Source organism: Terrapene carolina, unplaced genomic scaffold, assembly GCF_002925995.2.
Source record: "Terrapene carolina triunguis isolate 2854851 unplaced genomic scaffold, T_m_triunguis-2.0 Scaffold402, whole genome shotgun sequence".
In the NCBI taxonomy this organism is placed as follows: domain Eukaryota; kingdom Metazoa; phylum Chordata; order Testudines; family Emydidae; genus Terrapene; species Terrapene triunguis.
The window spans coordinates 3,124,964-3,138,557 of NW_020664753.1; the positions used below are offsets into that span (position 1 = coordinate 3,124,964).

A 13,594-nucleotide genomic window follows, 5' to 3' on the forward strand; every position below is an offset into this window, starting at 1 on the left:
TTCTCTCTTTTAGAGACGGGGAACTGAGACAGAGAGAGATTAAGTGACTTGCTCGAGGTCACACCTGGAAGTTTGTGGCAGAGCTGGGAATTGTCTCCAGATTTCCTGAGACCCAGGCCACTGCTTTAACCACAAGACCGTCCTGCCTCTTGCAATATACAGTGCAACATTAAGGGCTAAAATGAAGTTTACTGTCCATCTGGGTGAATTGTGTGTATGAGAGGAGAATGCACGGAGAACCTTCCCCACCCATGATACAGACACAAGAGAGAGCCACTTTACTGCTATTGCCACTTGTGTATCCTGAGCCAAGGGAAGCTGCTCCTGTAGATAATGACTCAAAAGGAATCTGCCTGGGTGAGGGACAGAGGTGAAAGTAAGCCGCTGCAGTAGCGGCGGCCGGAGCCCCTGGCCCTTTAAATCGCCCCCAAGCCCCAGGGCTCCCAGACACGTCTGCAGCTGGTAGCTCTGGTGGTGATTTAAAGGGCCTGGGGCTCCAGGCTGCTGCTACCTCAGCCGGAGCTCTAGGCCCTTTAAATCTTAATTTAAAGGCCCCACCTCTTCAGGTTGAGGCCATGCCTCTTCCGGTTGAGGCCCCGCCCCCCAGCTCAGGACTTCAGGTACCGGTAAGTCCCTTAAGTTACTTTCACCCCTGGTGAGAGACATGAGCAGGAGTCTGCTGTGAGGCGAGAACACACTGCATGGAGAAAATGCTGCTTCGGGATGTTCTCCCTGTGCAATGTGGTCTCAAGTCAGAGGGGTGAAGTCTTGTAGACAATTCCTTTGAATATTGTATAGGCCCCACTGCATTTTAGGAGTTTGTGATGATGCTACAAGAAATGGCTCAGGTAGAATCCTCTGAATGCAGGATCCTGTTCTGAAAGGGATACTGTCTGTCAGGCCTGTGTAAAGAGCCTATGGCACACAGGCAGCTGTCACTCAGAGAGGGACTCATGGTCCCTGGTTAGATCAGAGTGTGTCAGGCAGAGAGCAGCAAAGGAGACAGAGTGAAAGCTGATTCCCAGCAAAATGGGGATAATTATTTAATATAAATGTACAGAGATAGCATTGGGGAAGCCCTATGTGGAGAATGAGGGAAATATCTGTGTTATTTTTCATGTGCATCTCAGTTTATCTGTGTGATATTATCCTGTACTGAATTAAATAAAAAGGAGGCTGAAAGGGGGACACCAAGAGAAAATGAAATAATGGCAAAGATAAGTACGGTCAGAGAGAATGCCAAGGTTAATAATGGAGAAGCTGTTAATCTGAGAACACGCCCAGCGTAGCTTCAGCTATTTGGCAAGTATTCTCTTCCGAGACAGAAACTAGCATCCAACAGGGATACTAAAACCTTAAGGATTTTCACCCAAGCAGGAAGGGGGCTGAGTGAGATGGAGGTAACTGGGCTGAATGGAACTTACCAAAGCTTGCAAGGAAAGATTGTTTAGGTAAAAGGAATGTGTGTAGAAGCCTTTATTGTTTCTAGTTTTTGCTCTGTGTGCTGCATACCTTTGGGAGGATAAATAACACTTTGTTTTGGAGAAGCTGTTTTTGAGTCACTTTGATCCCCCGCTGGTCACAGGTCCCTGGAGGGAAAGGGCTCACGGGTGCCCAGCACAGAGCAGCCTGTCATGCTACCATAGTTGGGAAGTAGTGAGTCTGCCGCCCAGATATCCAGTCCAAGGGTGGTTGGACTGAGGAGTTCCTCCCATTCAGAGAGGGGCAGGAACTCAGGCCTGTCACCTGAGGGGGGGCTCTTGAGAGGGACTGAAAGGGGTCTAAAGCCCAGCTTACCCTGGAACTGTGACACCATAACTCACCCTCCCCAATGAATATTAGGGACTGCACTCTTGGCCTGGGGCCAGGACATCCAGAACTTCCCAATAACATCAAAGGATGTGATGCTGTAGGTGAAAATACTGAATTAAAAATTGGACCCTGGTTTGTTTTTATTGCAGAGCGACCCTTTGACCCCACCATCCCTCTCACCCATGCTGTCTCCAACATCATCTGCTCCATTGTCTTTGGGGACCGGTTTGACTATGAAGATCAGAAGTTTCTGACATTAATTAAACTCACAGAGGAAAACAATGAAGTCTTTCGCTCTCTCCTGGGACAGGTGTGTTCAGTGGTTTTTCCCACTCTTCTCCTTTATAATGGAGGAAGGGACAAAGATTTCTTTCTTTTACCATTCATTCTCCTTAAACAATTGTTATTTTAGATTCCCTTAATGTTCCTATTCTCCTCACTAGGCTGCAGCTATTACCAATCTCAGCCTCAAACTTGTTTCTGAGGATTATTTAAATTCCCACACAAAACACTTCATTTGTTCAGAATTACGTTTGCTCAAGGACATTCCCTTTCAACACTATTGGTAAAAATCAAGGAAATTGCCAATTAAAACATTATTATCCAAACCATTGCAATTCACATGCCTTAGTATATTCACAATGGGATACCTGAATGTGGTCACATTCCTCACCCGCAAAGCAAACTCCTTTTCATTTCCAGTACAAAGCCACTCACACATCCCATTGCTGAAAACCTCACCAAATGCACAACAGTCGAACTCAGTCGAAATCAATGGAGGTACAGCAGCAGAGAATTTGGCTCCTTCACTCCAACCTGAGGAAGACTAAGATACCTTTTACTTGTAAAGTCTATAATGTTTTATTACTGCCTATGAAAATCTGTAGTCCGAGTTAGGTTTGGGAATTTGAGTGTGATTTTTCAAGAAAAGCATGTGAATATTGGGGATGGTTTTATGTTGGAAATAATGGAGATTATTGTAGCGAATAGAACTGAGTGTCACTGCAGTTTACGTGAGGAATATGTGTGTATCGAGTAGAATGAATTAGTGAAGCTGGAGAAGTTCTTTAGAATCCATTTGCACAGGAACGTGCCACAGAAGTATTGTATCGTGCTGCTGTAACTGAGTCAATTGGGCCAATTTAATCAATTGATTATTTGTTATGTCCAGATAAACAAAGCTGTGCTTTTCCTTCCATCATTCTAGCTGTACAATTTTTTCCCAACTCTCATGGATTATATACCTGGGCCTCACCAGGAGTTACTTAAAAATTCAGAGGAGTTGAGAATATTTGTTCTGGAGAGAGTGAAGATGCACAAAGAGTCTCTGGATCTTAGCTGCCCTCGAGACTTCATCGATGCTTTCCTCATCAAAATGGAACAGGTAAGTGAGGGCAGCAGCCCTTCCCCTTTCCTGTGGAGTGGGTTATACCTATAATGGGTATTTATCACTCTGTACAAGACCGAAAGGCAGACCTGGTTTCTGCCCCTGGAACTTACATTCTAAAAGCCAAGCCCTGCTCACCTCATTTGTGTGAGTAGTGCCGATGATGCCAGTGAGACTACACCAGTGAGTAAGACAAACAGAATTTGTCTCTACGGGTATCCACACACTGCAATGAAAGACCCACAGCACAGCCACGGCTGGCCCGGGTCAGCTGACTTGGGCTTGACGGGCTTGGTCTGCATGGTTATAAAATTGCTGTGTAAACATTGGTGCTTGGGCTGCAGCCCAGGTTCTGGGCCTCTTCCCTCTTTCTGGGCCTCAGAGCCTGGGCTCCAGCCTGAGCCCGTATGTCTACACTGCAATATTATAGCCCCTCAACCTGATCCCCACGAGCTGGAGTCAGCTGACCCAGGCCAGCCGTGGTTTTTTTTATTGCAGTGTAGATGTCTTAAAAGGACAGAGCACCCAAACCAGGTATCAAAAGTGCTTGGAAACAGGTAGATTTGCTCTGTTTGTAATCTAGCCATTGAAAGAGTTTTTATTAAGTGGGTGGACAGAGGCACTTTTACTGCTCTGTGTTAGCATCAGTGGAATTAGCAGAAGAAAGCAGTTTCAAATGGCTGCCTATGTCCACACCTACAGACCTAACCTATTACCTGCTTCTTTGGAAACCCCTCCTGCTAATCTCCATGTAATATTTTGCAACGACAGCCTATTACGAGTTCTATCAGTGCACTCCTCGTTCAACAGGTAGCCAGGCATTTGTGTTTTCAGTGGGTTTTCGCTTCCGTTGGAGCATAAAAATTGGTTAGAAACATTTGGTTTCATTTCTAATTCAAGGTTATCAAGGCAATTAGTGCTGCCCAGGCAAACAAAATAGGAAAGCAAAGGAATCAACAACAAGTTCAATGTTAACAGTTAGAAATACAGATGAAAACTAACTTGGTTACTGTAATGCTCCAGTTCTCCTTTTTACAAAAGACCACAGGTTTCCACAGCAATGGCCTAAAGCACCCCGCAGTGCTACTGCAATCTCCAGGGGTGTGGCCCATTTTTTGTAAGGATTTTTATAAAGATACTGAGTGGGTCACAGAGCACGTAGAAGATGAGAGGGTTTGGGCCTGTATGAATAGATCCCATACTCTTACAGTCAATGATCAAACAACTATAAGAAGTCTCTCTACAGGAGCAACAGAATGGCCAGTCGGAATTTAACACTGAAAACTTGGTGAGAAGCACAATAGACTTATTCCTTGCTGGAACAGGGACATCAAGCACCACCCTGAGACATGGACTCCTGATTCTTCTGAAATACCCAGATATAGAAGGTACCACACAGACACACACACAATTTTAAATCTTGGGGAGATGAGGGGATTGCATGGCTCAAGGAATCTCTAATGGCTACAGACCCCTGCCCCTTAAGTCACCAGATCAAATCTGGCGTGGGCTGGAAGTGAGTCATGTCACCACTGTGTGCAGGCTGATTAATGTGAGAGGTGTTTGGGGCTGAGTGTTTTAGTTCAGTTTGTGTAGACAGGTGTCTGCATTAGAAAAGCACCATCACAACTGCCATTACTCGGCCTCCTTATGGGCGGTTTCAGCACAGGGCCTTCAGACTGAGTAGGCCATTGTGACTGGATTCCTTTCTCACCTCACGGTTCATGTTAACGCTCACGGGCCAGGGGAAAGTGTATGTGTTTGTGTGGGGGAAGCCTGCGCTGCCATTGGCCAGATGGTGCCTGGTCTGTGGGTAACAGGTACCTTTGGATTCCAGGGCTGTCAGACGGGCACCCTCCACTCAGATAAAGGCAAAGCCATTTCATTTTAGGATTTAGTCATCTTGTAGGTGTCAGGATTGAGTAAGGGCTTAAATCAAAACTCTGTCAGTGCTAGAGATTTATCAAAACCCAGCTAATATACAGCGCTAATTTCCACCTCATCGGCTTCCTCCATGTTCATGTGGATGATTGACTTTGGTGGGGGGAAATTTTAGGCCTCAGTCTCTTGTGTAGCAGTTAGTTATATGCTCTGGCGATAACATCACACTGTGCTCTCTTTTATAACATAACCAGGCATGAGCCATATCACTGCCCTAATAATTACATTATAGGCATTTTGTCCTAGATACCATGTACAATAGTTTCTGTAACCCAAAACTAACCGTTATATTGTTATAACTTGTTATATTCCCAACGTGCATCTGCTGAGACGTGTGTATTTCTTACTATGTGACAGAATGGGGGCAAAATTATGGGAATCGTGTTCTTTAGCTTTATTGTTAACCTGTTCATTTGATGACAGAGAAAGTTCATGAAGAGATTGACCGTGTGATTGGCCGAAGCCGAAGCCCCTGCATGGCAGACCGAAGCCAGATGCCCTACACAGATGCTGTGATACACGAGATCCAGAGATTCGTTAACCTTGTCCCATTGAGTGTCCCACATGCAGTGACCAGAGACACTCATTTCAGACAATATGTTATCCCAAAGGTTAGTTCTCAAGGTTTCTCTGAAAAATCCAGTTCTTCTACCTTTTCCTTTTTTCAGTTTTGAATTATTCACAATAGAAATGTTTGCCCTGGTTTGAGCATGACAGGTATTTTCACAATTACCAATAATGCTCCAGTTATTATTAGCATGAAGAAGAACAGAACCCTGCGTTCTGCAGGCTCATCTCTCCTTCTAGAAGAAAGGCTTAGAGCCTAGTTCAAGCTTTTATATGTGGAAAAGATATGAAGCAAGTGTGCAATAGTTTCCCTCTTTTTGGGAGCCTCTTTTGGGAGGTCAATTTCTGAGATGATTCCATCTCCACCAATCTTTAGACATGCTGAGGTGTTAATATACACCACAACTCGCAGTGACCACGTCCTAGGTTGCTAACTGAATTTTACTTTGAGTTGTATAGGGCTTTTTAGCATTATCACGCTGTTAGTTTAGTTAGTTAGTTATGGGGAAACTATTGGTGTGATGACTAAACTATAAAGACAAGGGAAACTCAACTGCTTCCAAATAGCAGCTAAGAGATGCACCTAACACTTCTGGATCTTAGCCAGACTTTTCCAAACCTCTTTGATGTAGAAACCAGGGTCGTACTCTAATGGGAGCAGCCTTTCTTATGAAATTCCAGGGTCTAGTTGTTCCAGGTGGGCTGCAGTTTGGTGGGGTTACCTTTTCTCATGGAATCTGAGTATTTCTAGATCGGGTTGAAGGCATGAATTTCCAGGGGATGCAAGGAAATGAAGGAAAGAAAAATGTGTCCAACTAATCAGCTCAGTGAATTCTGGAGGCTTTTTGGTTTGAACAGTATCCACTTAAACGTTCTTTATCTGTGTTTACTAAATCAGGGCACCACTATATTCCCTGCTCTGCAATCGGTCCTAGGTGACAGCAGAGAATTTCCAAAGCCAGAGCAATTTAATCCAGGACATTTCTTGGATGAAAATGGTGCCTTTAAGAAGAGTGACTTCTTCATGCCTTTTTCTGCAGGTAAAAAAAGCCATGTTTATTTCAGATCCCAGACCATTCTCTCTTTGGTTTGTCTTGAGTATACAAAGAGTTTTCAAACTGTAGTCTGCAGAGCCTTTTCGGGCCATCCCTGAAGCAGAGCCTCTCACAACAGCAAAGTATCTGTCCGTCTCCAGTCTCCTTTTTAAACTAATTGAACACGCACTACTCTCCGCTCTGCCTGGCAACTTCACATCTTCCTTTGTCTGTCTGTGTCAGCCCACTGTGGACGAATTGTGATTGAATGTGCATGCAAAAGTAAAATTGAAGGGAGTAACATGCAACAGGGCAGAAGCTGGCTGCATAGTCACCGGGAGAGAGATCAGCAGGGGCTGCTTAACTTCTCAACTTTACTCCAATCAATGAAAATCCCAACACTCTGTTAATAAACCCTGTATGCTGTTCTCCTCCATTCTGCTACTCAGCATGCCTGCATCTCGCTATCTGTTAATTCCGCCTTCCACTCAAGAACCACTGTGTCATTTCCACCTTAAACATATTAACTGGCTCAGGACCTGCATTAACGATTCCTCAAACCCCACATCTGCCCACCGGTCTCCACATATTGGTTTTTAAAAGGCCACTTATTATATGGAGCTCAGCCTTTAAAATATTCTGTGAAAGGCTTCTAAAGCTCCCAAACACTTTCATACCTTCCTGAACTCTGAGAAATGGCCATTATTCTCCATGTCGTTACCCTGAATCACAATGTGCATCTAACTTTAATCCTGAGGTTTAGTTTCATTCTAACAATATTTAACATATGTTGCAAAGAAAGCTCTCCCACATCTCCTCAATATTCCTTTTTCATTTCAGGAAAGCGGATTTGTGTGGGAGAGGGTCTGGCTCGGATGGAGCTATTTTTGTTACTGACAACGATTTTGCAGAATTTTACCTTGAAGCCTCTCGTTGACCCCAAGGACATCAGTATAACTCTAGTGACGAGTTTTGTGTCAAATGCACCAAAGCCATACCAGCTCTGTGTTTTGCCTCGATAAAGACCATGAAAAGCCACCTCAGTGTGCTAGAGTAGTGCATGAATTTGGTTGTCTATGGTCCTGAATTCATTAATACAGAAATTAATTCACTGTGTTGTAACAGAGACAGATAAATAACCCGGCTTTGTAAGTAACTGGGATTTAACAAAATTAAGTGTAATACCAAAAAATAAATATATAATGGCCCCCACCCCAGCCAGCTATAGTAACCCTATAGTGTTCTCAGATGTGACTCTATTCTTGACAAAAACTGGATATGTTTTCAGTACATTTGTGAGGTAGTTCATTTCTGGTGTAGCATTTTGGAAGCTTAGCTTGGCATGTGCCAGCTACTGTACAATACACTGAGGAGGCTGCAGATTTTTTTATCCCCCAAACCTCATCTTGTCTTACAAATAAATATGCTCTAATTGAAACAGGCTGAAAAAGAATGGCCTGGGAGACTATTTTATCCATTCCATTGGCATCCACTGCCTTTCCCCAATACCTCTTTCGTGAGCAGAATTTGGGTCCATCAAACCTGTTCTGTTTATTTTATTATATGCTGATTACTTGTTCTGTTTATTCCCTTTGGGGCACCTGGCATTGGCCACCTGGCATTGGCCACTGTGGGAAGACAGGATACTGGGCTAGATGGACCTTTGTTCTGACCCAGTATGGCTGTTCTTATGTTAAATAATCCTCATGTGTAATCCCATTGAAGTCAATAGGACTGCTGATGAGAATAAAGGCCGCAGAATTGGGCCTGTATTTTTGTATCTTACTTTTTTTTCACCCATCCTGATGTTGTTTCTCATGTTGATTCTTTCCCACTGAGCCCTAAACTTAATTTTCCTTCGTGCCATCTGGTGGTGTAAGCAAGTCTAAATGATGCTTTATCACCCTTAGTAAGGAAGTTCTGTTGATCTGCTGCAGCCGTCCAGCTGCTATTCCCAACCTCTGCAAGGCTTTTCCCCTGGTTCTAATAAGTCCTGTCATTCTACGTAGATTAGATCATGATAATGACCATTCACCATCAAAACACACATTCCAAGCTCCTCTTATGTGACATGCTTCCAAATGATCAGCAAAACTAGTGCGGAATTCTGGCTTCTCTTTCTCCTGTGCACCCTCACTGAACAGGGCTGCAGAGCTTCAAGTGAGAGCAAAATTGGAGTCAAAGCATTAAAAAATATGCTTAATTTAACTACCACAGCGTTATCCATAGACTATCCATATACTATTGCACATAACAGAAACACCCTTAATTATAATCGAGTGGAAAGCCCCCCACCAGACTCCCTTTCCAATGTCTTACAAAGTCCTGCCAGAAAATGTCAGGCTACACCAAGGAAAATCTCCCTGCGGCATCATATCCAATATGGCGGCAGGATCACAAACGTATATTAGGTTAACGTTATAAACATGTACTCTCTAAAGATCATCTTCAAATAGTAAACCCCTCTGAATATTAAACTAACCCTTTATGGGGTGTGACAGTCCCAGACCAGTGGGGTACAGGAGTCTGGTAGAGGGCAAATATACTGGTCACTGGATGAGTAGTTTTCTGTTCCCTGAGTGACCAGAGCAGGGGCTGTACTAGAGTAATCAGGAACCTGCTAGAACCAGTTAAGGCAGGCAGGCTAATTAGGACACCTGGAGCCAATTAAGAAGAAGCTGCTAGAATCAATTAAGGCAGGCTAATCAGGGCACCTGGGTTTTAAAAAGGAGCTCACTTCAGTTTGTGGTGCGAGTGTGAGGAGCTGGGAGCAAGAGGCGCAAGGAGCTGAGAGTGAGAGGGTGTGCTGCTGGAGGACTGAGGAGCACAAGCGTTATCATACACCAGGAGGAAGATCCTGTGGTGAGAATAAGGAAGGTGTTTGGAGGAGGCCATGGGGAAGTAGCCCAGGGAGTTGTAGCTGTCATGCAGCTGTTACAGGAGGCACTATAGACAGCTGCAGTCCACAGGGCCCTGGGCTGGAACCCGGAGTAGAGGGCGGGCCCGGGTTCCCCCCAAACCTCCCAATTGACCTGGACTGTGGGTTCTTCCAGAGGGGAAGGTCTCTGGTCTGTTCCCTAACCCACATGGTGAATCTCTGCGGCAAGAAAATCCGCCAATAAGCGCAGGACCCACCAAGATAGAGGAGGAACTTTGTCATAGGGGGGAAAAATTTAAAAACAAACTGCCACCATCACAACATGGTGCCCTCTATTCAGTAGAGATGGGCCTGAACTGCCGACTTTGGATCCAGGCCTGGAGCCAAACATTCCTTGAGTTCTGATTCAGGGCTTTGCTTCAACACATTGTAGAGACGGGCAATTCACAAGGAGTTTGACTGAGCCTGTAAAGTGCAGTAGGCTGTGGTAACACCCCAGGAGTAGCCATGGGATGGAATTTTGAAGGTGACACAACTTGTTCTCTACATTTCCCTCCCTGCCCCCACCAGGTCAGGACTGAGGGAGATGGGGCGGGGGAGAGGGGGGGCTGTGCTGAGAGGCTGAGGGTTGAGGAGGCAGAATTAATTGCTGGACAGGGGCAGGGCAGATATGGGGTGAGCGCTCCTGCAGGAGGGGGTTCAAAACACCTCACCCCAACAACAGTGATTGTGAAAGACACACTCACCTGGGAGGGACGGGGGGGAATTAAACTATCAATAGACAGAAAAAAACAATATAAACTTAAAAAAAAACCTCATAATTTTTAGGTCCAGTTTCATTGTTTTTGGTTGTCTGACTCATGGTGTTTGATCTCTTGAGATGGGCAATGCTGCTCTAAATAAGATGGCTACTGACGTCCTTTGACCCCATTCTAAGCATGCTTGAAGATCGGGGTGGAGGTAGAAGGAACTAGATGGTAGAAACCCATGCTTGGGACTATAGGCGGACTTCTGCATGGGGTGAGCTGCTGAAGCAGTCCACTGGACCAATGAGAAGCCAGGGCTGCACAGCCCCCAGGCACTTAGCTGCGCAGGGGACAACCTGATTTTACAGACACAGAAAACAGGGTTGCGTGTCAGCGTGGAGGCTGGAAGAGAGTCAGAGTGGCTCAGGGAGTCCCTGCTGAATTCCCCCTCCCCTTGGAGGAAGTTTTGGACCACTCTAAGAGTTTAGCTGCGGGGATCAGGCAGCTTTCAGGTCTGCATGCCCAGGGACCAGAGGCGAAAGATCTGACCAGGCACTGGCTACTGAGAGCCAGGCCCCAGGAGGGTTCCAGGCCAGGCAGGCTGGCTGAGTCAGAGGATCCTGCCCCACCCAGCGGTGAAAAAGAAGTAAGGGGACTTTTGTTTAAGCTGGCCACTGCCACAGCGGTGCACCTCTCTGTCTCGGGACGTGCCACCTGAGCTGTGCCACCCGCCTGGGGAAAGTGCCAGGGAGGGAGGTGGGATTGGAGGAGTTTGTGAGTGCTAGGGGGTGGGGCCTATTTATAAATGTTTATTACTTTTCAGTTAACTTGAACCATGGCCTTCCCCAGATCCTATTTTCCTGTTCCTAGTAATTCCCCCCTCCGTTCGTTGCTATTCCTGGTGTGTCATCCCATCACTGGAGTTTGTGCTATTTACCTTATTGTCCCGCATGTACTGGCCGTTACGCGCCTTGCCAGCTGGTAGCATGGTTGCTAACCTTGTCAAGGGACACCAACCTGGCACAGGGCAAAGTCACTTGAGAGGAGGCAATAGGCAGCGACAGCAGCATAGGACCCAGCTGCTAACCCACGTCAGGAGAGGGGAGAAGCCACATCAGATATTGGTGATAGCAAACAGGAGGGAGAGAAAAGGGAGGGAGGAAGGTTAAGCCATATCTCGGGGGAGGGGCCACACCAGAAATGGGGGTTCTGTTCTAAGCTCTACCCCAAATGGCCAGTTCCCTCTTCATTTGAGGACAGTTACGAACGTAATACAGGTAGTGGTTGGAGATGCTCAGTGAGGAACAAGCCTTGTGGATGGGGGTAGCAGTAGATGTGGTATATCTTGATTTTAGTAAAGCTTTTGATAGTGTCCCACATGACCGTCTCATAAACAAACTAGGGAAATACAACCTAGATGAAACTACTATAAGGTGGATGTAATACTGGTTGGAAAACCATTCCCAGAGAGTAGTTATCAGTGGTTCACAGTCATGCTGTAAGGACATAATGAGTGGGGTCCCGCAGGGGTCAGTTCTGGGTCCGGTTCTGTTCAATATCTTCATCAATGATTTAGATAATGGCATAGAGCAGTGGTGGGCAACCTGCGGCCCATCAGGGTAATCTGGTTGTGGGCCACAAGACATTTTGCTGACGTTGACCGTCTGCAGGCATGGCTCCCCACAGCTCCTAGTGGCCGCGGTTCACCATTCCCAGCCAATGGGAGCTGCAGGAAGCGGCGGGCTGTAGGGATTACTCTGATGGGCCGCAGGTTGCCCACCACTGGCATTGAGAGTACACTTATAAAGTTTGCAGACAATACCAAGATGGGAGGGGTTGCAAGTGCTTTGGAGGATAGGATTAAAATTCAAAATGATCTGGACAAACTGGAGAAATGGTCTGAAGTAAATAGGATGAAATTCAATAAGGACAAATGCAAAGTACTCCACTTAGGAAGGAACAAAAAGCTGCACACAAACAAAATGGGAAATGACTGCCTAGGAAGGAGTACTGCAGAAAGGGATCTGGGGGTCATAGTGGATCACAAGCTAAATATGAGTCAACAGTGTAATGCTGTTGCAAAAAAAGCAAACATCATTCTGTGATGTATTAGCAGGAGTGTTGCAAGCATGACACAAGAAGTAATCCTTCTGCTCTACTCCACGCTGATTAGGGCTCAACTGGAATACTGTGTCCAGTTCTGAGTGCCACTTTTCAGGAAAGATGTGGACAAATTGGAGAGAATCCAGAGAAGAGCAACATAAATGATGAAAGGTCTAGAAAACATGATCTATGAGGGAAGACTGAAAAAATTGGGTTTGTTTAGTCTGGAAAAGAGAAGACTGAGGGAGGACATGACAACAGTTTTCAAGGACATAAAAGGTTATTTCAAGGAGGAGGAAGAAAAATTGTTTTTCTTAATATCTGAGGATAGGACAAAAAGCAATGGGCTTAAATTGCAGCAAGGGAGGTTTAGGTTGGACATTAGGAAAATCTTCCTAACTGTCAGGGTGGTTAAGCACTGGAATAAATTGCCTAGGGAGGTTGTGGAATCCCCATAATTGGAAATTTTTAAGAGCAGGTTAGACAAACACCTGTCAGGGATGGTCTAGATACTACTTAGTCCTGCCATGGGTGCTGGGGATTGGACTAGATGACCTCTCAAGGTCCCTTCCAGTCTTATGATTCTATTACACTAAAAAAGATGGGAATAGCAAAATGGATCTGAGTCTTCAATACAGCTGCAGAGGCAAAAAAGCTAGTGTAATTGTGGGCTCTGTGTCCAGAGATGACATGCGGTAGGGAGATGGTAAGAGTGGGAACTCTAGATGGCACTGTGAGACCATATTTAGATCACTGTCCACAATCAGCCACTTTTCAGTGTCGGAATATCAGCAAACTGATGGGTATTAAGAGAAGAGAAAACTGAACACCAGAGTGCATCGTGAGCAAGGTGGATGCAGGTTGCTTCAGCTCCAAAGCGGCCCACAGGGAATCCCCAAACTTTGTCCCATAAACCCCATCACCCAGCCCCAAGAAATATTGTGCCTGACTAGAGAACCCCCCACCCTGGCTGCTCTAAAGATGTTGATGGGTGCTAGTTGATATGATAGTTCCTTTTCTTTTTTTCTTTCTCTCATTGGGGTTGAAGGCTTAAAGGGCTATTATCAATTTATTTCCTATTGCCTTAATTCATGGGAAAGGAGCATCAATGTAAAATCTGTCATTT

General features: G+C 45.4%; 1 protein-coding gene across 2 annotated transcripts in view; it reads left to right on the forward strand.

Annotated features, from left to right (window-relative positions):
* The window catches only part of LOC112118852 (cytochrome P450 2H2-like), a 17,448-nt gene extending 9,415 nt beyond the window's left edge, over positions 1-8,033 (forward strand). The window contains exons 4-9 of one of the 2 annotated variants that reach the window (XM_026658160.2): positions 1,962-2,122; positions 3,020-3,196; positions 4,446-4,587; positions 5,564-5,751; positions 6,606-6,747; positions 7,582-8,033. In XM_026658160.2, coding sequence (XP_026513945.1) covers positions 1,962-2,122; positions 3,020-3,196; positions 4,446-4,587; positions 5,564-5,751; positions 6,606-6,747; positions 7,582-7,763 — 992 coding nt within the window. In that variant the 3' untranslated portion in view covers positions 7,764-8,033. The other variant, XM_026658161.2, reaches the window with a different exon arrangement.
* Positions 8,034-13,594: the final 5,561 nt, after the last annotated feature.